Genomic DNA, 27,088 nt, shown 5'->3' on the forward strand with positions numbered 1-27,088 from the left:
GTATGGTCCGTTCCATGGTGTGAATGTTTTTAAGAAGATCTAGGAACTGCTTTTCTTCAGAAAGTCGCTGACTATTACTTATTTTGACATTCAAATGACTAAGTAGGGGGTGGTTTATTTTGGGAAGGGATTTTGAGAGGACTGGGCAAGGATTTGAAAGAATAAATCTTTTTCATGGAAAAGGGCTAAAATTAGGTTTCCGTGCTTATGCTGACAAGTCTAAACTGAGCTGGTTTTTGAAAAATACTCAGTGCTCATGAGAAACTGTTGTAATTCCTGAGTGTGTTGGGGTCATCTGTCTTGTCTCAACCTTTAGGCTGCCTTCCCCATGGGATGCAGAGATGGCAGCGACCCAAATCAGTGCAGCTCAGAGTGCTCAGGGTCTGCCCATCTCAATGCGTTAAAGGATGGCACTGAGGCGGGGATGTAGAAGTGGAATAACTTCCCAGCTCTCTCATGGTCCCACCTTCTCTCTCCCCTGCCGTTGCCCTCACACAATACATCAGAAATATAGGCCCGGTGCACGCCCAGTGGTTTGGAAGTGGGGGTGAAGTGGAGATTGAGCTGACGGGTGTTGTGCTTTGCCTCCCCAGAGCTCGATGCCCCCACCAACCTGCGGTTCCTCAACACCACGGAGCACTCGGTGCTGGTGCTGTGGACGCGGCCCCGCGCCATCATCACGGGCTACAAGCTGACAGCAGGGCCCACCAGGGGAGGGCAGCCCCGCACCTACAACGTGGGGCCCTCTGCCACCAAGTACCTGCTCAGGAACCTGCAGCCTGGCACCGAGTACACCGTGTACCTCGTGGCGGTTAAAGGTGACCTGCAGAGCAACAGAGAGACCGGGGTCTTCACCACTTGTGAGTGAGACACACACTCCTCTTCCTTTGTACCCCGGCCCTTCTTCAGAACTTGTGCTGAAAGTGCCTACTGTGAGTTGATTTACAGGAGTAGCATTCCGGCAGAACAGCTTGTGAAATGCTTCTTGTTGTTCTTTCTGAACTTGTTGGCAGGAAAAAGAGTTATTTGCATCAAAAATCTTTCAGGAAAATGCATTTCAGCTTTCCTGATTGTTAAAAGCAAGAGGGGAAACTTACCTCACTTTTTGCTTAACTGGATGTCAGAGAAATTTAATTTTACTTGATCTTCCTAATTGCTTGGTTTTGGCATGACAAATCAAGGAAAGCATACAAGTCCCTTAAAATGGGCAAGGAATAATTAGTCTGGTACTTACCTAAAGCTGAAAGCAGTTATTTCTCCAGCCCAGCCGTACCATCTAAGGCAGCTCAACTGCAGTTACCTAAAGTGACACAAACATTGTATTCCATCTTTTTATTTTGTTTTATGTTTTTGCATTTCAGTCATCTGTATTTGCAGCACTAGTTTGGAAGAAACAGTAAGCAGATTTTGGAAGGGAAGGGAGTTCTGTAACAGCCCTCACATACTACTAAAAGGAACAAATAGATTCACTGTTTAAATAATGGTGATGCCACCATATAAACTAGCAAAACTCAAAGCCACCCAAGCCCAGAACCACATCCTCTTTTCAAAAGGGAATGTGGTTTCTTTTAGAACAATGTGAAACTAAAATATGGGCTCAAACTTTCAATTTGAGTAACACTGTTGACATTGGCAAGGTGCTTTTTGCTGACAGTCTTATCTATAAATATTCCTCAATTAGAATATGATTTGGTAACTCAGATTTAATATTGCCTTCAAATTCTGGCTTGTCTGAATGAAACCAGTCCAGTTTGAGGCTATAGATTTGATTAACCAAGCCTCTTCATTAATAACATTGCTAACAAGGCCATTTCAGATGAAACTCAGTGTTGTTATTTAGGCTGATTCTGGCGTGCCAAAGTTGGCATGCACATGGCTTCTGTGTGGTGCTTCAGTGAGACCACAGATGCCTCAGACTGATGTTGGCTCCTTTCTGCTGACTTCACAAGATGTTGGTGAGGGATGAGATGGTCCTTGCTGGGACAGCTGGATGACAGACGGGTGTGGTGTTCTGCTGAGTGGAAGGCGTATGGTGGGTGAATCAAAAAAAACCAGCTGAGTTTTGAGGAACACTTAAAATACCATGCCAAAAAACAGGATTCCCCAAATTCTTGGGGCTGGATGCATAGAGGATGATGCATCCACTTGAGTTATTTTTGTTTTCCTCAGGAACAAAAGCTCTGGCTACGATTAGATTACTTGCGTACTGTGTCTGTCAAGCCCAGCAGCAGACAAAAAGCATGTGTCAGATCCTTTCCAAATCACTGGATTTTCAGAAGTGATCTAGTTCAGCACTCACTTCATACCTCTGGCTATTTGTGCTGCTGTAGGTCAGGTTTTCAAACTGCTTGGAGCCATCACAGCAGGTAGACTTCAACTCTGGTCAATTCACTCCACAGATCAGCCTGCTGGCTCTGTTCCTCCTTTCAACACAGAGGTGACTGAGACCTCTATTGTCATCACCTGGACACCTGCCCCAAGGATTGGTTTCAAGGTAGGAGGAGCCATGTTGGTTTTTCCTCTTGCTTCACTGTGGTGGGGAGGGCAGATTAAAGCCATTTCCTGTGTGGTGAAGATGGCAGCACAAAGGTAGAGGTGTAAAGCGCCTGTTGCTTACAGGGAGCAGGTTTAGGTGACAGAGGTCAGTGCAGTCCTGGGGCTTGAGGACGTCAGGATCTCAGCGTAAGGGCCCCTAGTGCTGCTGTTGGATGATCAGTCAGGGTGCTGGTGGCTTGTGACTGAGCAGCAAACCTTTTTCCTGCAGCTGGGAGTGCGCCCAAGCCAGGGCGGAGAGGCTCCTCGGGAGGTGATCTCGGACTCAGGCAGCATCGTCATCTCCGGGCTGACCCCCGGTGTGGAGTACACCTACAGCCTCACAGTGCTGATGGATGGCCAGGAGAGAGAGACCCCCATCGTCAGGAGAGTCACCACACGTATGGCACCTGCTTTTCCACCATCATGCCTTCTTCCCCTCCCCTCTGCCTTCTGGGAGGCGGTTCTGGTCTTCCCTCCCTGTCGTGGTCTGGCTTTTCTTTGGGATGCACAGGTGATGGTAGCACTGTCTCATGCAATGCAGGGTCACAGCTTCGGGGGAGTTTTTTTGGCTAATTCCAAAGGTTGAGGGTGTTGTGGGGAGAGGGGTGCTGAGGGAGCCAGCATGATTCTCAGTGCCATCAGTGACCCATTTTTCTGAACACTTGCAGCACTGGCTCCACCAACCAGCCTGCGCCTGCAGTCCAATCCTGACACTGGCATCCTGATAGTCTCTTGGGAGAGAAGCACATCTCCAGGTAACCATGTGAACTCACTCTGTGCTCAAACCTCCTCTTGTAGCAGAATGCCAACACTTCTTCTCTGCTGCCTTGCAGTTTGGTGGGAAATTTGCTGTTGATTAATTTGAAGAAAAATGTATGTGTTTCTAGATACATTTAAGGATATAATTCACCGTTAACTACAACTTGCTGTAGGACTCTCAATAGTTTAGATTCTGTGTAAAATGCTGTTTTGGAGAGTGAATGTGCTAGAGTATTTCAGCTGTTTTAAGGACTTAAAGGGTTTCTTCAGGTATCTCCAGTGGTTGAAAAATAGTCTGAGGGAAGGAAAGCAGAATGGACCACAGAAATTTCTGGAAGTGACAAGTGAGTTTGTGCTATTATGGAAAGTGAGTGTAGAAGTTCTGACAGTGTTCAGGATGAACTCTTCTCCCACCGTAGCTGATGGAAGCTGCACAATTGACTCCCCTAAAAGGTGGATTGAAAGTTTCTGAAAACCTCTGTTGGTAGCTGAATCTTTTCCTGACAGAGTCCTGAGAGAAGTTCTGAGATCCTCAGTTTTGATGAGGTCTCAGAGGGAACGGAAGTGCCATGAGGGTGGCTCGTGGGCAGCTCCCGGGAAGCTCATTTTGGGCTGCTTGACGAAGCAACTTCTTTCCTGCTTGGCTCAGGGTGGCAAAATCTCTTGTAAAATGTCATGTGTTTGCTTCAGCTTGAGGACTGATGTAAGTGGATCCAGCAGGAGACTCCTGACACTGGCCTCTGTATTTCAGGCATCAGCGGGTACCGCGTGACCACTGCTCCCACCGATGGGCAGCAGGGCTCTACCCTGGAGGAGGTGGTGGGCGCAGATCAGACCACCTGCACCTTTGAGAACCTCAGCCCTGGCGTGGAGTACAATGTCAGTGTCTACTCTGTCAAGGACGACCAGGAGAGTGTCCCCATCTCAGAAACCATCACACCAGGTAACGAAAGGATGAGCAGCAATTTCAGCTGCCCAGGCTCACATAGCTGAGCTCACCGAGAGCTCTGCATTGCAGAACTGGTATTAGTCTCATGATAGAGGGCTTGGACTGCACATTTATTCTCAAGAAGCAAAATAGCCGCATTCCAGCATGTGGCAGAGCTTCTCATACCTGTGTACTTCTCTGCATGGGCAGCCTGTGTTGTGTGTCCCAGGTCAGCACATGGATCTGCTGTATCAGTACACTGAGCTGGGCTGCAGCAGGGATTTAACTTAGCCCTGAAGTGCCCCAGCATCTGGAGCACAGCTGGTGGGAACTGGAAGTAGGTGAACAGAGGTACGAGTGGGAAGCAAGCACAGGAGAAATTCTGGCAGCAGTAGTGGCAGAAGATCACTTGATCCCGATGGAGAGGAAAACCAAGATGGAAAGGTCCATCACTGTAGCACTTGAGACACAGAGTGGTGTGTACCACCCACGTGGCACCTGTGGGCACTGCAGAAACTGCCTTTGTAGCCACAGTAGCAAAATTAATATGCATTTCCCCGAATGGTTGCATTTAATTTTCCTTTGTGAGGGCTTTGTTTGTTGTCGTTTCTGCTCTGAGATGATGCCAGCTACTGTGTTTGCTTGCTCTTGTAACACTGCTTTAAAATCTCTGTGCTTCACTGAAGTGCTGTGTGTTCCCTGGGGTGAACTAATACTGAGATGTTGCGTAGTTATGCAGTAATAGCTTTAGCCCTTCACCATCTTCTGATGGGGGAAAGCTAAGAATGTATGTGTCTGGCTTTTACAGCTCTTTAAAGGTGATATGGTACATGCATTCCATGTGGATAAACAATTATTTTACAGAAAATTGGCTTGCTTTTTTTTTTGCACCTGTTCTGTAAAATAAGTGTTTTCCAAGAGGGACATCAAAATAGAACATAACCACTATTATTAAAGCAATATTTCTGTCCCATAATTTCTTTCCAAACTAACTTGTGATGAACAGAATGGATACAGAGTCCTGCGTCTTTGACTCACCGATGTCTGATCCTGAGTGAGGAAGAGCATCCATTAGTTCCCACTGATTTCAGGATCACCCTGATAAAGTTACACAGCCAAATCTTGTGGCTTAAATCAATACCAGTTTATTGACTTGAGCAACTGAAGCTTTGGCCATTATCAATTAAAGATGCATCTAAAATTCCCCATTCCCTGCCCAGTTCTGCTGATCCTAACATGCAGGAAATGAGCGCCTTTGCTAATGGAATAATACCAACAGGGAGAACAGTCACAGCTGTGCTTATTTTCCCTACAGAAATTTAGGCAGCATCTAAAAGGTCATTAAAGAGCATTCTCATTCAGTGGCTAAAACTTGAGATTTTGAACAATTTTAGCCACGTACGTCAGGCTCTTGGCCACATCGTGTGCTGGGCATAACCTCTGGATTCGGGGATGTTGTCACTGGCAGAATTAATACCATCTAGAGGTCATTTTTTAACCATTTACCCTGTTTCCAAGGAAGTGTTCTATTACTTACTGTTCCATATAATCTGTTTTTAGCACATATATTGCAGCAGTCAGTTGGTAAGTAGAACTTGAGGAATTCTGGGCCAGATCCTCAAGCCATTGCAGGGATTTGAGGCTTTTTTCCAAGCGCAGTGTAAATAGTTCGGACAGTGGATGATCTCCTCTGGAACTCTGTGAAGGTTCTCACCTTCAAATTTGAAGGGCAGCCCCTTGAAATGAGCTGATATTTATGTGATCCCAGTGATAAAAGTTAGATTCACCATTTAACAAGGATTTTAGAGGGTCGATCAACAGAGCTGTTGTTTTATTTAAACTTCAGAAAACTTTTGCTCTCTTGTAGTTTACCTGTAGAAAGAAGAAAGGGCTGTGTTTTCTCTGCTTCTGTTTTTGTCAGAACACGATGGGTCTTTGTGGCTTATCATTGCTCAAAGTAAACTTGCTGCAAGTTAAGTGCCTCTTGTAGGGCTCTTTGAAGATTACGTGTCTAAAGAGGATCGGGGTTTCAGCTTCTGAGGGGATTGGGGTTTCAGCTTCTGTCCGCTCAGGAAAGCAGCTGGAGACTGCATTGAAGGGTAAACATAAGAAAACGAACTGCAAACAGCAAAAGCAAAAACACAACGAGAAACACCCCCTCAAAATCCTTCCTTTTACCCCAAACCCCAGGAGAAACTGTGCATATCACCGCAATTGCTTCCCAAGTTCTGTCGATGTTAATAGTGATGAACACTGCTTTTTTCTCCCTTGTCTTTCTTTTGCCTCCATGTGTCTCTGCCTCTCCCACTTGCTCTTTAACTCATTAGAGGTGCCCCAGCTCACTGACCTAAGCTTTGTTGACATAACTGACTCGAGCATCGGCCTGAGGTGGACCCCGTTAAATGCCTCCACCATTATTGGGTACCGCATCACTGTAGTTGCGGCAGGAGAGAGTGTCCCTATTTTTGAAGATTTTGTGGACTCCTCAGTAGGATACTACACAGTGACAGGCTTGGAGCCGGGCATTGATTACGACATCAGTGTAATCACACTCATTAATGGCGGAGAGAGCGCCCCTACCACTCTGACACAGCAAACGGGTGAATTTTGAAAACTTCTGTGTTTTGTGACGTGGGCGGTGTCACTGGCGGTCACTGGCTGTTGGGATGCTGGGGCTTTGTCCAAAGAGAAATGGAGCTGCTCGCTGCGGGGAAGCCAGACAGACCCAACTTGCTCCTTTCCCCAGATGGCAGCTGGGAATGGATGTGGTGCTCCTTGTTTTTGAATTGGAGGCATTTTAATACCATGAATGACTGCAGACTTGCCAGGCTCATTCACCTTCTGCTATTCAGATTTCCAGGCTCCAGTTGGAATCGAGAGCCCGAAACATGAGCCGTGTGTTCGCCAGACTTTAAAACTGTGATTCCTCAAAACAGGAGTGCTGAAGGGCAGAGCAGATCAGCAGACGCCCCCCAGCCTTGACAGCTGTTTGAGCTTCCAGCAGCCCATTTCCGTGGTGGCCCCACTCTTTCCACAATGCCCCAAAGGATGCAGATGGACACCACTCCCTGTGTACATGCCAGTGACAGCCATGCCACACCGTCAAGGGTCTCTATAGTGCATGAGCTGAGGGCGAGCTGGAAACTGGTTCTTGCATGAAATCCTGTTGTGTTTGAAAGTCCTGAGGCTGTAAATCCTTCGACACGAGTAGAAGTAGAATCATAGGAAATTAGTGATATGCCCTCTCCTCTCCTGTTGTGTGCATGTACGGATTCTAGACGAGATTACTTTTCCATCTGTAAGCTGCTGTATGGCAACTTTAAACCTCTCTTGGCACCACATCTGTAATACAAAATCCAGCTGCTAGAAGCACGTTACTGAAACTTGCTACCTTGTTTTTAAATTAGCCCCGAGGGGTGCATTTAACATATCAGGAGTAGCCAAGAGGTTAAAGCAGCCTGACAGTAGTGCAGATACATTTTTCTCTTAACAGTAGTAGAACCAAGTGTAGTTTAGAAGTCTGTTTGCATGAGTCTGATGCCGTAGTCCGTTGTGCATGAGACATTTTCTCTGGTGATTGATTCCCTGAGCAGACACCTTGATCAATATCAATCTGAGAACTGAGGTGGGTTTGTTCTTTGCTGTGTAGCTGTGCCTCCTCCCACTGACCTGCGCTTCACTAATGTGGGGCCTGACACCATGAGGGTGACCTGGACTGCCCCGACCTCCATCGTGCTGAGCGGCTTCCTGGTGCGCTACTCCCCCGCCAAGAAGGAGGAGGATGTTGCAGAGGTGACAGTCTCACCCTCAGACAACATGGTCATCTTAACAAGTAAGTGGCTTACCTGCAGAGGTCAAGCATAAGAAGTCCCTCATCATAAAATCATGAGGTTGCTAAGAGAAAAGACCTCCAAGGTCACTGAATAGAACCATCGACCCAGCACCACCGTGCTCACCACCAAGCCTTATCCCCAGGTGCCACCACACACACCCCCTGAACACTACCAGGGATGGTGACTCCACACCTGACCAACCTTTCAGTGAAGAAATTTTTCCTGATATCCAACCTCAACCTCCCCTAGTGCAGCTTGAGGTCTTTTCTTGTCACATCACTTGTTACCTGGGAGAAGAGACTGACCCCCACCTTGCTACAGCCTCCTTTCAAGTAGTTGTAGAGGGTGAGAAGGTCCACATGACACAAGATGAGGCAAAAGAAAACCTGTTTAAGTGTGGCTGGCCAAATTCTCAGCTGATCTAAAGTCATGTTGCAAGTAGCCTCATACAAACTCGCACCAAATGGGGCTTGGCCTCTAGCTTTACCCAAGTTTAAGCCAAACCACAGGCAAGTTTTTCCCTATCAATCCAAGGACAGTGATGAATCAGGCTGTGAGGCAACTCCATTGATTTGCAGCCTGGTTAGGTATTAACAGGAAAGACGTGTTGATCACCTGGTTTGCCAATAGTGTCAAGGACTTGCAGTGCAGGGGTTCAGGGACAGCATCAGAATATGCAAAAGGTCACTGCTCCTTTGATTTTTGTGTGCTCAGACCGGAAAACATAGCCTGTTTTGGAACCTTACAGGACACGGCAGCAAAATGTGGGCATTTTCTAAAAGCTGACATTAATTTTTGGGGCAAAAGCTGCATTGTACTTAGAGTTGGGATTTTCTTCTCTATCCGAGAATCTGGTTGGTTAAGTGAGAGACAAGACCTGTTTTCAGAATAAAAAACTAAATCTAGAGCTTGTCTGAGTTAGAGCAGCTGTGTTGGAAATCCTTGGCCCTATTTCAATTATATCAGCTAAAGCTTTGGCCTGGTATATAACTGAACTAGTAGATAACTGGAAGGGGCCCTGTAAAAAGGTAATTGCTTCTAGTCAATCTCCACAAACTAATGAAGCAATGATACAGGATGTCATGCTCCTTCAGGGTGGAGCACTGCAAGGAACCATAATGCCACAAAAAATAACTGTTTTAAACTTTCGATTGTCCTGGAGGCTCAGATCTTCCATCAAGCAAAACCCGATTGTCTCCTAAGACGTGCAGTTAAAATTGTGCAGGTTGATTAGCTTCTTGATGTTAGCAAAGAAACATGTCCAAATTGCTATTCTTCCACTCCACAGACCTGCTCCCTGGCACTGAATATCTGGTGAGAGTCTACAGCGTTTCTGAGCAGCATGAGAGTGCGCCTCTGTACGGAGTCCAGAAAACAGGTACTTGGATGCACATGTGGTTAATGCCATCCTTTAAGAATTCATTAACAGGACTTGATTAGTTTTTTTTCCCCCTGTGACGATGCCAAGCAGTTTGGTTGAACTCAGCCTTGTGTCTCTTGAAACCCCCAGGTCTCGATTCCCCTACCGGCCTGGACTTCTCGGATATCACGGCCAACTCCTTCACCGTGCACTGGATCGCTCCTCGCGCCACCATCACGGGCTACAGGATCCGCTACCAGCCGGAGCAGGGCGGGGGCCGGCCCAAAGAGGAGCGTGTGCCCCCCTCCAGGAACTCCATCACCCTCACCAGCCTGCTGCCAGGCACCGAGTACGTGGTCAGCATCATCGCCGTCAACGGCAGGGAGGAGAGCCTGCCCTTGGTTGGCCAGCAGACAACAGGTGAGCCTGGAGGGAATGCTGGCTTTGGTGTCCTCCAGCAAGGCAGCACCTGTTAAACCACAGCTCCCCTGCCAGCTTTGCTCATGAGGAAATGCCCGTGTGCTGAGTGGGCCTGATGTAGAGAAAGGTGGGAGGACCCATGCTGCTTTCAGATGTTTCTAGGGCCAGCAGAGCTGTTTGCATTAAATCCAGTCCAGTGCCATGTGGCTTTTGACCAGATACATCTCTTTGGAGAGGAGTGTGCCCCGAGCCAAAGGACAGACAGATGAGTGGCAGAGGAGCATGGTATAAGTGGAGTATGTAGCTGATGTGCAACTGTGTTTAAATTCCCTTCTCAATTCTCTGTTTTTCTAGTGTCTGATGTTCCAAGGGACCTGGAAGTCACCCCTACCAGCCCCACCAGCCTCAGGATTTCCTGGGATGCTCCTGCAGTGACAGTCAGATACTACCGGATCACTTACGGTGAAACAGGTGAGGGCAGGCTGCTACAGCTGGTCCCAGACCAGAAACTGTATTCTGAGGCCATGAAAGCAAACAGCAAAGGCACCTTGGGCTGTAGCAGACACACAGGTGCCTTTTTAGAAAAAGAGCAAGTCGTATTTTGTCTACCAAAAAGAAAGAGCGTCTGGAGTATTCCAGTCATTTTACAGGTGGTTCTGTGTGCATATTTCATTTTTTTCCTTGGAATGGTCAAAACAGCTTTGACCCAACAGCCAGTGAAATCAACAGGGTCCTGTCTTCAGCTTGGTGCATATAAGACTGTCCTGGTTTTTGGAGAGATTTTAAATGTATGCTTTACAGATCCATCACGTTTCTTTCTTAACCTACTCTTCCTAGGTGGAAGCAGCCCAGTGCAGGAGTTCACAGTGCCTGGCACCGTGTCTACTGCCACCATCACTGGCATCAAGCCTGGTGTGGAATACACCATCACTGTGTATGCTGTAACTGGCCGTGGAGACAGCCCTGCCAGCAGCAAGCCAGTCACTGTCACCTACAGAACAGGTGAGACCTGATTAAACCAGACAAAAACCCCCACGGCTTTGTGTTGGCTTGTCCCCATAAGTGTGCATCACTGATCCCTGGTTTCTTTTAGAAGCCATGGGCTGTAAGGCCAGCAGTTTCAGCGAGCTGTGTATCTTGGTGGCCCAGCATGATAACTGACATGGCACAGGAGGGGACTGTGGACTTGGAGAAGGGAAACCCTGTGGAGTCCAGATGGGGATGAAAGCAGTGCTCAACTGCTCATTGCAGAATGCAAATCCTGTTGGGCTCTCAAAACGTGGGGTCACTGCTGGCGTAACTCCAGTGCTTCACTGTCAGATTATGTGGTCCTGAGGGGACCTATCTTTCTAATGCCAAGACTGTAGTCTCACTCCTGATTTGGATATAGTCTAACCCTACTCCTGCCATAGCTGCAGATAAAGGCATTTAGTAGCCTTTAAAACAGCAAAAATCCTCAACTAACGCTGATATGAGATCACATAACATGGGTTTTCTCTTCCAAGCAGTACAGAATACAATTCAGCCAGGACACAAGAGTGGAAGGAGGGTTTCCTGTACCAGTATACTCATAAAGATTGTTTTTGTTGCCCAGAAATAGACACACCATCCCAGATGCAAGTCACCGATGTCCAGGACAACAGTATCAGCATCAGATGGCTCCCTTCGACTTCCCCAGTTACAGGGTATCGGGTGACTGCTGTCCCCAAGAATGGACATGGGCCCACAAAAACAAAAAACGTCCCTGCAGGTAAGAGTCATCTCATCCTTCACTGGATCTCTAAACAATGCAAGATGTGACCACTAAAATCCTGCTGCTGCTTGCACCATTTTTTGCCATCCAGCTGATATTCAGTTCTGTGTCATCCAGGACAGATGAGCTCGGGCAGATTTTTGCCCCAAAAGCTTCATATTTCTTTGACACCACTGAACTGCAAAAGTGTGTTCTTGGCAGCCTCAGTGTGCATGAAAAGCACCTGCATTTCAAAGAAATACCATTGGATTTTCTAGCATCCAGCTAAACTTGCTCTGAAATCCTTCTGGAAGTCACGTGATGTGACCCTTGGTCACAGCAGGATTCAGTCACTTACACTACAGGTCTGTAGGGTAGCACCTGTGGGACCTGCCGTGTCAGCTCTCAGGAAAACTGCATTTTGTGGGATCAGCAGAGCACTCGGGGATGCTTGTGATGCAGCTGAGTTGATGGTCAGTCTTATCCTAAAAAAGTGATGTCAGCTGGTCTCCCTGTGCTTACCTGCCCTTTCAGCTGTGGAGCCTTGGAGCAGGTACAAATTGCAGTTGTGCCCTGCTGGAGAAGCATGGTGCAATTTAAAGGCGAATTTAATTTCTCAGTCCCACGTTGTTTTAATGACACTGACTCATGGTATGGCTCAGACAGGCCATTCATTCAGGGCCAGCACTCGGCAGCTTTGTGCTGTTCTTTCTGACCGATGGTGTTCTTTCCTGCCAGATCAAACTCAAGTCACTATTGAAGGTCTGCAGCCCACAGTGGAGTACACAGTCAGCGTCACTGCTCAGAATCAGAACGGGGAGAGCCAGCCCTTGGTTGAGACAGCTGTCACCAGTATGTATTTCACTTCACAGGAACAAACATGTGTTTTCTATTGATGTCTGAACCTACCACCACATTCCCAGGGAAAGCAAAAGTCAGGGGCCTGGTCTCCAGGAGAATGTGAAGTGGTCTGCCCTGTGACAAGTACCATGCACCTAAACTGCAGATTCCAGCAAAAACGCAGTCCCTCTGCTTCAAACGCTGCCAAAGTGCGATTTCCCGCCCCCTCAAAGTGCTGCGTTTCTCATTTTCTTTCACTAATGCCACGGAATCTTTTGGGGTTTCGTTTGCCATCAGCCAATCAGTGGATAAAATCTCCCAAGATCTCCTTTGTGTGGAGCTAGGTGGCAAAGGTGATTGCTGTCAAGCGACTGGAGTGGGCTTAGGAGCACTTGCCCTGTGTGAGGGAGTAAGGGAAACCACATGGGTTATACCAAGAACTTGGGATGAAGCGCTGCAAAACAAAGAATAATTCCAGGACTGAGGTGCTGTGTATAAATCAGCAGTCCTGCTCTGGTCGCAGAGGGGAGACAAGAGGGACCTGGTAACTCAGGGGTATGTTTGAGGTAAAGTGCTTTGGGGTAGGGATTTGTGTGATTCTCATTTCCCTGCTCAAGCTTGTATTCAAAACCATGACTCAGCCCCAAACACTACAGACAATGGGAGCTTCTCCAGAGCTTTGCAGAGATGTGCAAAGAGTCCACATTCAAACCAACAAATTCATGGACAAAAATCACCTTTGCCAACTAGAAAAGGTAGAAAATTGAGGACTAATACAACGCGGCAAATGAAAAAGATGAAACATTTTAGAAAAGCATGATTTTGATCCAATATAAAAATTACATGCCAGATCCTCCCATTTTGTGTAACAGATGGGTGTGTTTCTGTGATAGCCACTCCAGACTTCTGAGGAGCAAGGCTCACTTCCCCTGCTCTGAGCTCGCACCTTGCCGGGAAGATCCCATGAACTGGTTTGATTGGGAGGTGTGCATATCACCCAGTTGCACCTGTGGACATTCCATGTGCACTCAGTACAAAGCTGGAAAGTTTGTTTCTAACTGATTTTACAATATAATATGCTGAGTAATTTTGCTTTCTTGATGAATGTGTTAATTGGACATTAATTTATGAAAGAAAACAGAGGCATGGATTCTCCTTGGTCTGGCACTTTGCACAGCAGCTCGCAGTAGTGAACAGCAAGTGCAGCATGAACCCAAACTTACAGAGCCAGGTGGGTTCTCTGGCTGCCTGTGGCAACTAGCAACCATTTACATGGGAGAAATGGGTCTTAACATTCCCATTTCTTTTTTCTCTTGTCCACTTTTAAGGTAGCTTAATGCTACCAGAGTTGTGTGGAAGAGGTTTTGGTGCTAAGAGGACTCAAAAATAGGTGAGAATTGGTGTCCTGGCTGCTTTGAAGGTGGCAGTGCAGGTCCTTTTGGTTTCAGCAAAGCAAAGATTGCCTTCCTGCTGTCTGGCACCTGCAAACTTAGGCTTAGGGATGTAAGCATGTGTGCAAGGTGCAGCACAGAGGAGAATCCACTGCCCCCTTGCCATGCCAAACTGAAAACCGCTTTGCACGTAATCGAAATGCTTTTTATTTTCCTCACCCACAAACCTGCTTGTTATCACTTAACCTCTTACCGTTAATTTGCCTAACAGACATTGACCGCCCTAAAGGACTAACATTCACTGAGGTGGATGTTGATTCCATCAAAATTGCTTGGGAAAGCCCTCAGGGGCAAGTCACCAGGTACAGGGTGACCTACTCAAGCCCTGAGGATGGAATCCATGAGCTATTGCCGGCCCCAGGTGGCGAAGAAGACACTGCTGAGCTGCATGGCCTCAGGCCGGGTTCTGAGTACACTATCAATATCGTTGCCATTTACGATGACATGGAGAGCCTGCCCCTCACTGGGACCCAGTCCACAGGTACAGCTCCCACCACCCCCAGCAGGCCATGGCAGCAGCGGCTTCTGCCCCGAGGGGTAAAGTGTGCTTCCATGTGCAACTGGTGCTCCGCTCCGGGGGATGGGATTGCCCCTGAGGGATGGCTTAGCTGGGGCCAGAGAGCTGCCTGCCAGCAGAGTCAGCCTGCATACACATCAGGGAAGGCAGGCGAGAGAGCGGGATTGCAGGAGCACGTCCTAGAGAAAGGAGGGTGGGGTGTCCAGCGGTATCCTGTCCCTGGTCACAGAGCCTGATCCATGCTGAGGGCTCTTACAATGCTCTTGTCTTGCCTTCAAGGTGTGGGACACCTGAAAGCACAGGTAGTGACCAACAAGAGGTGAGGGCAGCTTTCGTGCCCCAGGGACCTTGCTGGAACCAAATATCAGCAGGAAGGGGCTGGGAGATTGCTGAACCCTCAGGTGTCACAGAGCCTGCAGATCCCTCACTGGCACTGCCCTAGGGACCGCAGCCCACTGCATGCCCACACCCTGCACCCTCATCACCTCCACAGGAGAGTGCCTTCTGTGCCAGGCTGATCCAGCTACAGTTCCATGCATTGAAAATTCCCTGATGAAAAAGGCAAATTATTGCAAGGAATTAGCTTAACATTGCTCCCAGCAGTGTGGAATCCATTGCAAGCTTCCAGCCTTAGCAGATGTGACTTTATTACAGAGACAGGTAGCACCTGTGTAATAAAGGTCTCTCGTTCATTTGTGGCTGAAAGGTTGGCGCTTTATTTCCAGGGGTGGAATGAATTCAGTGGGTCGTAGTGTACAGATCTGCTGTGCTAAAAACTGCAGCAAAGTGATGGAATGATGGAACAGCTGGCTGACTACCTGCCAGAAATGCAAATACAATGCTTTTTCAAACCCACCCTCTGTGGTTTACCTTTTGTGCACTGTCCAAAAGTGGACTTGAAGTAGTTCAAGACTTTCCATCGACTCTCATGGGCTTTAGATTGAGCTCTGAGCAAAGCCAGAAGGAAAATTCTCCTGTATTTCCACTTTGTAAAACTGGAAAGCTTTGATAGCGATGCGCAGTAATGGGCACTATGGTAAGGTATGACTTTGCTCTGTTTACAGTCCCGGGCTTACCAACAGTAAGGCAAGAAAATATTTCAATGGACACTCCTTGTTTTAGGCAAGCATTTGTTAGTAAGGACAGTGGATGTGTTAGCTTGTGGACAGGCTCTTGTGTGATGAGCCTCATGGCCACCACAGCTCTGCTTTTCCATTGCCTTGCTCGCTGTGTAAGTGGCTGTAAAAATGCTTCCTCTCTCCATTTGCAGTGTTTTTATATCTTCTCTGCAATCCCTGAGCCTGCTTCCTACTTTTGTAAATCATCCATCGTATTTTGGAAATGAACAGATGGGCAAGTGGAGCGCAGGACTGAACTATGAGCTGTGTGATGAAAAGCAGAAACTGGTAGAATACTTAAAGCAGACTGGCCTATTGCTATTTAAGCACCTTCCCAAGCCTTTACTTTATATCATAGCAAATGCCATTGCTCACTTTCCTTCAGGGTCGAAGCATCGATATCTCCTTATCTCTGCTGAAAAGTGTTGCTGTAGGTGTGAGAATCTCCTCCCGAATGTGTCCCCTCCCACAGTGCTTTACGCCTGTGTTTACATAGGGCACTCCACTTTCCTGCCCTAAACCTGTCTCATGTTCAGGAGAGAATATTGTCTTATCCAAGACTGTCTTATTTTAAAGTGACTGTGTGCCAATCTGGATTTTTGCAGCAATTCCGCCTCCAACAAACCTGAAGTTTACTCAGGTAACTCCCACCAGTCTCACCATCAACTGGAACGCGCCCAACGTTCGCCTCACTGGCTACAGAGTCAGAGTGAACCCCAAAGAAAAGACTGGTCCTATGAAAGAGATCAACCTTTCTCCAGACAGCACATCTGCAGTTGTGTCTGGCTTGATGGTAACTTTTTTTCTTTGCGTTGTGGGAAGGAGATGTTTTTAAGAAATTTGAGATTCCTGTGTCAGGAGCTTCAGTTGAAGTAAATGATTACAGCTCCTAAGGGTCTGGCAAGTCAGTCTGTAGCTACTCAGTACTGTAGTTTTCTTTAAAGGCAAGTAATTGGCCTGCTGGGGCTGCATACTACCCCCTTCCTCATCCAGCACTGAGAGACTGGATGCCTAATGAAATGCAAATTACCAGATTCACAATCAAAAGTAACCCAGCAAAAATGCTTTTACTCATCTTTCACAAAAGAGGTCAGATAAAGTGATCTAACGCAGAGATTTCGAGCTGTGATATGGGAGCTGTGGCAGTCTATTGCCTGTTTTTAAGATATCTGCAAAATATAAGTTACAAATGCAAGTCTTTTGTGAGTAGGCTTAAATTTGCTATATAGCCATCTTCTCCACTGGAAACATTTCAGGAGTTCCTGAACTGGAGAAGGCTGAAAATAACTGCTTTTATGGTTCCTGCGATCTTAAAAAGCTGCTGATCTGGTTTTAAGGAGTTTTATGAATCATTTTCAAAAACGAGCCTTAAAAAACATTCTAATCTAGATGCACCCATGGTCTGATGCAGCCAAGGACAACCCCCCCATGCTGCTACTTACACAATTCTCTTTTATTCACATTATTTGGTCCCTTATCATAGCAAATGGCATCCATTAACCCTGGGAAAAATAGGAGGGGAATTAGAGTTTCTCTGAAGAATCAGCTTTGAAGCACAGATTCTAAAACGAGGGGCGGTAAATAAGCTGCTTCCAGGATTTCTTCTGCTCCTGAGTGTGCACAGTGTGCCAGGGTCCATACCTACTCCTTTATTACAGCTGGAAACAACTAGAATGATCCCATCAATCCTTCCCCAATGTATTTTAAAGTTTCGTATTTCAGTAAGTGGTGACTGAGAAACATTGCTCCACCAAACACCGACTGAGGGCAGGAGTATTTCCTCTTGTGGCAGGTCCTTCTCGTAATGTGATGTAACTCTGTCCATTCTAGGTAGCCACCAAGTATGAAGTGAGTGTGTATGCCCTGAAGGACTCCCTGACCAGCAGACCAGCCCAGGGAGTGGTCACAACCCTTGAAAGTAAGTGCTGGCCCTCCCCAAATGACCACCCGGGGCTGTGTGGGTGCAGAGGCCGGGCAGCCTGCGCTGTGTCTGTCCAAAGCTCCATCCCAGGCTTCACCAAGACTTGGCTGATGAGATTGCCAGTCCCCACTGTACTGACAGGACCCCTTTCCCTTGTGGCGCAGATGTGAGTCCCCCTCGCAGGCCCCGGGTGACGGATGTCACCGAGACAACCATCACCATCACCTGGAGGACCAAGACGGAGACCATCACTGGCTTCCTGGTGGAGGCTGTCCCTGCGGGTGGCCAGCCCCCCATTCAGAGGACCATCAGCCCTGAACTCAGGAGTTACACTATCACTGGTAAGCGAGGGCTTCTGCAGCTGCACGGTCGTATCAGAAAGTAACACTGGGTTCTTGTTTTGGAATCGAGTATCTCTGATGAGAAATACTATAGGAGCAAAAGGTGGGAAAAAATACCTGTGGCACCAAGACTAGGCTCCAAGAAGAAGCTCTTGAAAGACCTTTTGATGGCCATCTTAGGTGGCTTCGTCTCCTTAGCTAACATTTGTGTTTCAACTTCATTTTAGGCTTGCAGCCTGGCACTGACTACAAGATCTACCTGTACACTCTGAACGAGAACGCACGCAGCTCCCCAGTGGTACTGGATGCCTCCACTGGTAATGATCTTGTCTGACCTTTTTGCTCGTGTTGTCACACAGTAATCGCATATGGCCAGTTAGGAGTTGTCTATGTCTGTCTGATCACATTTAATATTCCCTGTGACTCACAGCAGTAGGTTTGAGAAGGGTGTCAAGCAGGTGTGGCTCAGGTGAAGGATATGCTGGTCTTTCCTGCATGTGATTTGTTAAACCCTTTTGTTTCCACTCAGCTATCGATGCTCCTTCTAACCTGCGCTTCCTTACAACCACGAGCAACTCCCTGCTGGCCACGTGGCAGCCTCCCCGAGCCAAGATCACGGGCTACATCATCAGATATGAGAAGCCTGGCTCACCGGCCAAGGAGGTCCTGCCTCGGCCCCGGCCCGGCACCACCGAGGCTACCATTACTGGTAACTCTCTTCTGTCTGGGAGCTCTTTACCTGAAACTCTGGAATTTCAGGAGTGGGGGGGAAGGCCTAATTATTAAATGTGTTGATGATTAGCTAATAGGCAGAGAAAATTGTGTTCCTTTATTGTGGTTTCCAGTACTAGAGAGTGGTCCTATAAGCACACCTGTCCTACAAAGACATTCCACTTCACTGATCAGAGCAACTACCGCATTTGAAGAGCCTGGTGCTTGTTTTCACTGTCACCACAATTGTTGTCCTTCCAAAGAAGAAAAGTCCTGAATCTGGCACCTCACCAGTCACGTGTGCTAAAGATCCCTTATGTTTGGGTCCCTGATCCCAGCTGACACGGTCCGATTGCAAACTTGCTCAGAGGAACAGGAGGCTGCACTCTCTGCGCTGTCCTGAAAACCTTGGGTGTGAAATGCACATACCCGATACTGTAGCCACACCCACCTCTCATTCTGCCTTAGTTCTCTCACAAAATCATAAAAGAAAAGCAATTCCTAAGTCTAAAATTGTTCCGTGTCCTTCCTCCCTCCCTAGGTTTGGAACCTGGCACTGAATACATCATCTACATCATTGCTGTGAAGAACAATCAGAAGAGCGAGCCGCTGGTTGGCAGGAAAAGGACAGGTAAACAAAGCTCTGGATTGCTGTGTGCCGACAGGAGATATCTTCCACTTGGGGAATTCAGTGTGCAAGACATTGAAGAACATTTGTGGAGGACTGAAATAATGATGTTTTTAAAAATACCCTGTTCACACCACTCAGCCGCACCTTTTCTTTTGAGTCAAATAGGCTTTGTAAGGAGGTTTTCCTTTCTAAGGACGCAGGAGGTACACTTCCAAATTTATATGAATCACATTTACCTGTGTTTGAACACTAGCAACGGAATGCTGGGCTTGATGCTGGATTCTTGCTTGGGTCCCTAATGGATAATTAAATCAGGGTTAACATTACAGGCTAACACTTAGTGGCATCAAATGCAGAATCCGTTCAGTTTGTTGCCTGTTGCATTCCTCTTACTTTGCAACTTTCTGAGATACCTATAGTAAGCAAAATACCAGCTGGACATCCAAAGACGATCAAGGGGCAGGTTTCTTCCTACTCACCTGTGATTCCTCTTAAAATGATCACCTGCAACTATCTCTTGTAATCATTTCTTCTCAATTTGAGCAGTGGTGGTGGCTTCTTTGGGTTGCAGTGCTCAGAAGTGTCGCTCAGCTGTATGAAAATTTCATACCAACACACTTCTTATGCCTATGCATGAAAGACGGAGAGGGAATTATGCAAGGTCATAAAAAGTGTGTTGCATCTTGGGGTAATTGCTGATGTTTGATGCTTGGAGTGGTTGTAATACAGCTGTTAGATTTGCCATGGTTGCTTTGCTTGATGACCTCTAACCTTTCTTTGGCCAGATGAGCTTCCCACGCTGATTAGCAGACCACACCCCAACCAGCCCGACATCCTGGACGTGCCTTCCATTGACGAGGGGACCCCTTACCTCACCAACAACAGGTATGACAACGGCAACGGTATCCAACTTCCAGGCTCCTCTGGCCACCCTCAGACTGTGGGACACCAGGGGCAGCAAGTCTTCTTCGAGGAGCACGGCTACAGACGGCCTGGCCCCACCACAGCCACTCCCCTCAGGCCGGGGTCGCGGCGGCCGCTGCCCAGCGTGGACGAAGCCCTGGAGATCCCGGGATACCAGGTGCCCGTCGTGGTGGAGCCCTCGTTCCCGCACTCCCGCGGGCCCCGGCGCAACGACAGCGCGGGGCAGGAGGCCCTGTCCCACACCACCATCTCCTGGAGGCCGCTGCTGGAGAGCTCCGAGTACATCATCTCCTGCCAGCCCGTCAGCCAGGATGAGGACACTCTGCAGGTAACCAGAGCCGTGGTGGAGCCTCACCTGAGAGTCTCTCAGTTCCTTTGCTGTGCTGAGGGCGTGGCAGGAATTAGCCTAAAGAGTCTGTTTAACATATAGCTGACGCCAGGATGGATGAAAGCCTCCCTCATCTCCTTTATGGAAAAGGCTGAAAGTTCAGGACACTGAAATGATGTCAGCAGGGACGTTTCACCAGGGAAGGGAGCAGCAAGCTGAGTGGGAGTTTCAAAGATTGAGGTGCTGCTTCTCCAAGCTACAGGACTCTTCCTAAGTCTCCCTTGGTTTCTTTGAAATGGCCAAACTAACCCCTCGTGATCCGTAGTCCAGAGTAGCCAAGTCTAACTTGGTTTAAAGCTAGAAGTTTGAAGTTCTCAGAGTATCTAAGGGCAGTGGTCTGGTTCCATCATGGTACAGAGCATAGGGGTCCTCCTAAACACCCTGTCTTTCCTGCGAGAGAGGTAACGCCTAAAGGGTGTTCCCTCCCAGCTTTCTGGTGACCTTGCATTGTCTCTTGTTGCAGTTCAGGGTTCCTGGCACTTCTTCTAGTGCCACGCTCAAGGGTCTTACAAGAGGGGCCACCTACAACATCATAGTGGAAGCCCTGAAGGATCACCGCAGGCAGAAGGTGCTGGAGGAGGTGGTCACAGTTGGCAATACTGGTAAGGAATGGCCTCAGGGAGTCTGGCTGAACCTGTGCAGCCCCTGCCTCATTCCCCTTACTCAAGGTAACCTACCTGGTGCCCAAGCTTGACAACAGTTCAGAAAGGAAACTTCTGACGAGGACAGTTCCTAGCAGGACACTGGGACAAAGTGATTTGTGAGGTCCTCTGGTTTTGGATAACTGACGCACACTGATGGTGGAGTGAGAACTGTCCTGAGCTGCTGTGTAAGCACAGAGAATGTGCTTTGAGGCTACAGACACAGCCCAAGGCCTCGAGAGAGATCTGGTATTGGCTGTGCTTAAAGGCAGTCAGAATCACTGGTGCCTTGTATCTGTCACAGACAGGACCACCAGCTCTTTGGCCCCGCTCATCACGCCCTGACCTGGTGGTTGTAAAGCACCCACCAGCCAAGGCACACACCTCAGGTGACAAATCACTCTGCCCAACAACAGGGTCTGCTCTCCTCCTCCCATCCCCCTGCCATAACATAGAACCTGCAGCACCCTGAAAAAGTGCACATGCAGCTACCAACCCCCTGCTGCTCCTCAGCATCTTCCAGTGCATTTTCTCCTCAAAACAGGCAGAGCCAGGTTGTTGCTCACCAGCAGCAAATGCAAAAACTCACACTTGCTCGAAACTTGGCAAATCAAAATGAAAATAGCCTTTGTGTCAGTTTTTTTATCATTCAGCTGCTCTGACACATGCAAATGGAAAACAAATCACAGGGAGCTGGGCTGCTGACAACCATCAAGTGTATGCCCATGGGGTAGTTCCATTACTGCCAGGATATTACAAGAAGAAAAAAGCGTGTATTCACTGAAAATCATTGTCCTTCAGCAGTTCCCATTGCTGTGTGTGATGCCTGTTTCTTCTCTTTTTTTTTTTTTTTTTGTTCCAGTGTCTGAAGGATTAAACCAGCCAGCTGACGACACCTGCTTTGATACTTACACTGGCTCCTTCTATTCCATTGGCGAGGAATGGGAGCGCTTATCTGAAACTGGCTTTAAGCTCTGGTGCCAGTGTTTAGGCTTTGGCAGTGGCCATTTCAGATGTGACTCTTCTAGTGAGTAGCTTGCTGTTAACCATCCCCATCCCCACTCTCCCCCGGCACCGGTGCCATGTTTGACAGAACCAGCCTGATCCAAACATGATGCAAATGACGGCAGGATCTGAAGTCCATGAACCAAAGTGGTGTTTTGCATCATGAGAAGAAGTGATGGAAAACTTTGGTTGCCTCTGAGCTGTGCAGCTAATCTAGAATTGCCGTCAGCAACAATCAGTATCAATTGTATTGATAAGAGACTTTTTTTTACCTTGCCAGACATGTCTAGGTAATATGGGAAAGTGTAGATTTCGATGGGTATTACAGCCAGTGCTGGTTTGACAATAAATCTGGTTTGCATTGCAGGCAGCCTTTGCAAAGCAGCTTGCAAAACCCGTTTTCTAATTTTCTAACACTTCTGCTCAGGGCATTAAGTTTTATTCTTTGCAGAACTGTGGTTTACATGGAAAAATATCCAACTTGACATAAGGGAATGGAACAAAAGTCTGTGATTGGGCAGTTTAACACAACACATACCCAGCTAATTGAAATTAGGCTTTTAAATTGTGGAGTAAGCTCAGCAAAGAGAGTATTTCTGCAATTTGCATAGATTCAGAGGAGTCTATGTGAAGACACTTAATTTTACAAGAAAAGATGCTTATTTTACAGGATTAATATTTATATTTCATTATTTGATACACGTGGCTTAGCCATTGTGTCTTGTGAGATTGTGGTAAATTTTATGCTGGGTATTTGCACAAAAAAGAGCATTTAAACTTTTTTCTCTCTTTTCCTTCCCACAGCTATTAAATTCCTTTTCTTTTCTTTTCATCTCCCATGAACCAAACCTCCTCTCCCTACTCTTTGTCACATCCTACTTTTTTCCCCTGAGAGTCTGTACACATTTCCCAGAGCTGAAACAGCCTTCAGCAGTTAAAAACTGCAGGAGCTGGACCCATTTCCTCCTTGGGACTTAGATGAGCTGAGAAGGTTCTTTCTCCTGCCTTTCCCGAGACAACGCCAAGCTGTTTTCCTCCTGCTGCATGTGTGATAACTCAGATTCTTGTTCCTCTGCCTTCTCCAGAGTGGTGCCATGACAATGGAGTGAACTACAAGATCGGGGAGAAGTGGGACAGGCAAGGGGAGAATGGCCAGATGATGAGCTGCACCTGCCTTGGGAATGGAAAAGGAGAATTCAAGTGTGAACCTCGTAAGTGTCTTTCTGCTGTTTTAGTCCGAGCCCTCATTCAGGGAAGTCTCAGCCTGTCAGCTCTGTCCTGCCAGGGGGACAAGCAGGTTATCAGCTGTTCAGTCTGTTCTCACAAGAGATGAAGGCATAAAGCTCCCATTCCTGAGCTTGGAAAGAAGAAAACCTTTTGTGAGCTCAGGTCACAGCACACTGAGCACCTGTCTGCCTCCGGCCCTGGAGCTGCGCACCAGGGACATGTCACTGCTCTCAGAGGGGTGGATCACCCCAGCTGGACTTTCCTGTCACCTCAAGGCCTTCACACTGTGACTTAAACTGCATTGCTCTTGTCAGGAGAACACCCCCCTGCTGTAGGTTACAATGTCTGGAGAGCTGTGAGCGTGTCTGATGTTCCCCTGCCAGTCAGGAAGCCTCTGGTCAGACGAGGGGAGCACATTTCCCCAGGGGCTCCCCTTCTGATCACCAGGCTGCTTTGAGAATGCTTAAAGCCAAGCCAGATCCTGCTCCTGAGCTCTGCCTGTGCCTCCACAGATGAGACCACGTGCTATGACGATGGGAAGATGTACCACGTTGGGGAGCAGTGGCAGAAGGAGTACTTCGGGGCCATCTGCTCCTGCACTTGTTACGGAGGACAGCAGGTGAGCAGGAGGGATGTGTTAGCTTGGACATGGGGTGGACAGGCTGTGCTGGGCTGTGCTTCTCAGACTGCTGGGTTTCAGGCCACGGAAGGGGTCAAAACTTATAAGAAGAAAAGTAATTAGGAGAGCTGAAGTACTTGCATCAGTGCCTGTGTGGTGTAACACAGGAGCAGCCTCATGTATGAATGCTCATGAATTAATGGCTATAAGCTGAAAGAGGATAGATTTAGAGTGGAGATTAGGAAGAAATCCTTCCCTGTGAGGGAGGTGAGCCCCTGGCACAGGGTGCCCAGAGAAGCTGTGGCTGCCCCTGGATCCCTGGAAGTGTCCAGGGCCAGGCTGGATGGCGCTTGGAGCAGCCTGGGCTCTAGTGGAAGGCGTCCCTGCCCACAGCAGGGGAATGGGCTGGGATGAGCTTTAGGCTCCCTCCCGACGCAGCCCAGTGTGCGATTCTGTGAGCCCTGGCAGCTCCTTGGCCGTGGCACTGACGGGCCCGTTGTGTCCCCGCAGGGCTGGCGCTGTGACAACTGCCGCAGGCCCAGCGTGGAGGTGGCCCCCGAAGGCTCTGCCGGCCACACCTACACACAGTTCACACAGAGGTACCACCAGGCCACCAACACCGTGAGTACAGCTTTCCTCCTCGTCCCCGTCGCGGTGTGGTTCTCCTGGCACAGGTGGCGGGGTCGCGGCAGGGCTCGGGGGCGGGTTGGCGCTTCCAGCAGTGCATGACGGCCCCCGGCGCACGCACGGCTGCTTGACTCTTCCCCCACACACACATCCCAGCAGGGCCTCGATGCATGCTCTGAGGCACCAGTGCATGGAGCGATTCTCAGCTGTGTGCTTTGTGCCGGCAGCTCCCAGCACAAACCACGCCCAGGACAGAGCTCCGAGGGAGCTAACTCTAACTTTCCTTCCCTCCTGACAGAACGTCAACTGCCCCATTGAGTGTTTCATGCCCCTAGATGTACAGGCAGACACACAACATCCACGGGGAAAGTAACATCGAGCAAGACTTCTTGCGGCCATGGCAACAGACAAACCAAAGTGTAAAACCCCTATGTGCCACGATTACCATCCAAACTGGAGTGATGCTAGCAAAACTGCATCTAGTGAGAATGGCCCCCTGCTCTGGAGCCATTTTCCCAGCTTAAGCTCAACTCACAGCTTCTCCAAGCGCCACTCTTGGAGTGTTTCAGACTTTTCTCACGATTGGTAGCGATTGTCTTGGTTTTGCTCAAAGTGCTGAATTCCAGTCAATGTTTTCAAATTTAAAAGGGGGCCAAAAGAGGAAAAAAAAAAAACAAGGGAGGAGGGGGAGAGGTGACAAATCACAAATTTGGTGGGGGGATCAAAATACTTCGGGGGAGGGAGGGCGTATAAATTCATGGTTCCCGTGCTACACAAGAACATTTGAGTAGAACAATACTGAGGTTTAGGGATAGGAAAGTCCACCGAACACTTCTGCTTTCACATAAGCATGCAGCCAGCAATAAGATAGGAACAGCAAATCCAATCACTGTGATATTTAAAATATGCACAGTCCTAATTCTTTCTTGATGATCCTAGTATTTTTCTAGCTGTATCTTTATATCTCATACTGTTATTTATCAGTTTTTGTTCCCCTGACCTTCAAGTGTTTTTATATGGGAAGAAAATGTATGGAAGACACTTAGTATGCAGTTGACAAAAGAGGAATTTGGTGTAATTATGATCAGTGATTATTTTTATACTGTAAGTGCCAAAGCTTTACTACTGTGGAAAAGAAAAAAAAAACCCCAACTCTTTTATTAAAAAGATTTACAAACCGGACATGTAGTTTAAGCGATTCTCTTTGCTGCCGTGGAATTTAGGATGAAGATGATTATTCTCAGCTGGATTATTCTGAGGTGGATAATACTGAGCTGGATGATTCAGAGCTGGAGTAACATTGCCTTGACACGAGATGGAACAAACATCCCAGAGAAGAGTGGAGTAAACCTGGAGAGAATATTGGTAGAGCAGTTTGTTAATTAAAGGCTTCCAGCTGCACCCCTGCCCCTGTAGAGCGCAGACAGTGGGTAGGTATGGCACAGGCTTGCTTTGGGGCGACAGGGAAAGGCAAACAGCCCCTGCTTTGCACATGAGCTCAGCTGGTGCTGGTTCCACACCTAGAATTAAATAAGCTTCTGGTGGCTGAGTTGCCAGAATTAGCAAGACCGTCCAAACCTGTGAAGTTGAATGTCTTCAAAGCTTCGAAACCCAACAGGAGCCGGGCCCCAGTGGCGTCTAAGCCCGGTCTGCTGCGCTTCTACCTCATGGTGGGGAGGGAGGTAAACAAAATGCTCCCCACAACCATTCTGCAAACAAAGCCAGTCTTGATTAGAGTGAGCCAAGCCAGCAGTGAGTGCCTTTGCTTGCGCTGCCAGAACCTGTACGGCCTTTGCGAGGACAGGACAGGTCCTGCCAGGATTGCTCCGCCCCCTCCCCTCTGCTGCGCACGCACTGTACCGCTCCAGTCTCTGGGTTCTCCGGCCCCAATAAAGCATCACACGAAAGCACCATTTGGCTTCTTGACGTGTGTCAGGGATTGCTACCTGTACTAGAGATAGACAGGGCACCCAGAACCTCTGCAAAGAGTGGGGTGGTTGCAGCAGCAGTCATTTCTACCCCACCAGTGTTCAAAAGCCAAACACCTCCCTAAAAAGCCTGAGAACTGAAACTGGCCTAGACATAGGCACAGAGGAGCAATTTCCCATTACACTAGATTGATTTTCCCCAAGTGAGGGCGTGCAGATTTTGCATCAGAGAAGAACTCTGCAAGGATCCTTTCACGGTCACTTTGTCATTAAAAAGTTGTAGCCCACGTCCTCTTCTCTGTCCCATCTCTTGCACCAGCAGCAAACACCTCCCCTGCCCTCAGGGAGCGTTTCAAGACAAAATCATGTAAACAGCACTTTTCCCCAAGCTCCCTGTCGAGGTTTCTCTGTGCCCTAAAGCACAGGGTGCTCACAGCTGTGCCAAGCCCTGCAGAATTCAAGCCCTTGGCAGCTTTTTCCAGAAGAGGAGGCACATCTCCACAGGGCTTGTCTGCTCAGCTTTGGGGACAGCCCAGGACACCCAGAGTCAGGGCTCTCTACTCCAGGGAAAAGTCTTCTGGTGGCTGAAGAAAAAAATCAAACCCCTCTGTTACTGCCTGCCAAGGCCCAGA

General features: G+C 48.1%; 1 protein-coding gene across 6 annotated transcripts in view; it reads left to right on the top strand.

Moving 5' to 3' along the window:
- Positions 1-26,804, top strand: part of FN1 (fibronectin 1) — a 51,918-nt gene extending 25,114 nt beyond the window's left edge. Inside the window, exons 20-47 of one of the 6 annotated variants that reach the window (XM_066189429.1) lie at positions 594-860; positions 2,400-2,494; positions 2,765-2,933; positions 3,204-3,290; positions 4,046-4,237; positions 6,550-6,822; positions 7,872-8,054; positions 9,344-9,433; positions 9,566-9,835; positions 10,190-10,306; positions 10,673-10,837; positions 11,430-11,585; positions 12,306-12,419; positions 14,070-14,339; positions 16,099-16,286; positions 17,324-17,411; positions 17,579-17,755; positions 17,983-18,072; positions 18,285-18,464; positions 19,008-19,097; positions 19,883-19,982; positions 20,118-20,349; positions 20,873-21,011; positions 21,913-22,077; positions 23,141-23,266; positions 23,795-23,901; positions 24,412-24,522; positions 24,827-25,681. In XM_066189429.1, coding sequence (XP_066045526.1) covers positions 594-860; positions 2,400-2,494; positions 2,765-2,933; positions 3,204-3,290; positions 4,046-4,237; positions 6,550-6,822; positions 7,872-8,054; positions 9,344-9,433; positions 9,566-9,835; positions 10,190-10,306; positions 10,673-10,837; positions 11,430-11,585; positions 12,306-12,419; positions 14,070-14,339; positions 16,099-16,286; positions 17,324-17,411; positions 17,579-17,755; positions 17,983-18,072; positions 18,285-18,464; positions 19,008-19,097; positions 19,883-19,982; positions 20,118-20,349; positions 20,873-21,011; positions 21,913-22,077; positions 23,141-23,266; positions 23,795-23,901; positions 24,412-24,522; positions 24,827-24,901 — 4,316 coding nt within the window. In that variant the 3' untranslated portion in view covers positions 24,902-25,681. Of the gene's footprint in view, positions 1-593; positions 861-2,399; positions 2,495-2,764; positions 2,934-3,203; positions 3,291-4,045; positions 4,238-6,549; positions 6,823-7,871; positions 8,055-9,343; positions 9,434-9,565; positions 9,836-10,189; positions 10,307-10,672; positions 10,838-11,429; positions 11,586-12,305; positions 12,420-14,069; positions 14,340-16,098; positions 16,287-17,323; positions 17,412-17,578; positions 17,756-17,982; positions 18,073-18,284; positions 18,465-19,007; positions 19,098-19,882; positions 20,350-20,872; positions 21,012-21,912; positions 22,078-23,140; positions 23,267-23,794; positions 23,902-24,411; positions 24,523-24,826; positions 25,682-25,751 lie in introns of those variants that run through there. The other 5 variants (XM_066189428.1, XM_066189426.1, XM_066189430.1 and 2 more) reach the window with 5 other exon arrangements.
- The last annotated feature ends 284 nt before the right edge of the window (positions 26,805-27,088 follow it).

The sequence above is a fragment of the Chamaea fasciata genome, unplaced genomic scaffold (assembly GCF_029207755.1).
Source record: "Chamaea fasciata isolate MVZ Bird 193981 ecotype frontalis unplaced genomic scaffold, bChaFas1.0.hap1 SCAF_8, whole genome shotgun sequence".
NCBI lineage: Eukaryota > Metazoa > Chordata > Aves > Passeriformes > Sylviidae > Chamaea > Chamaea fasciata.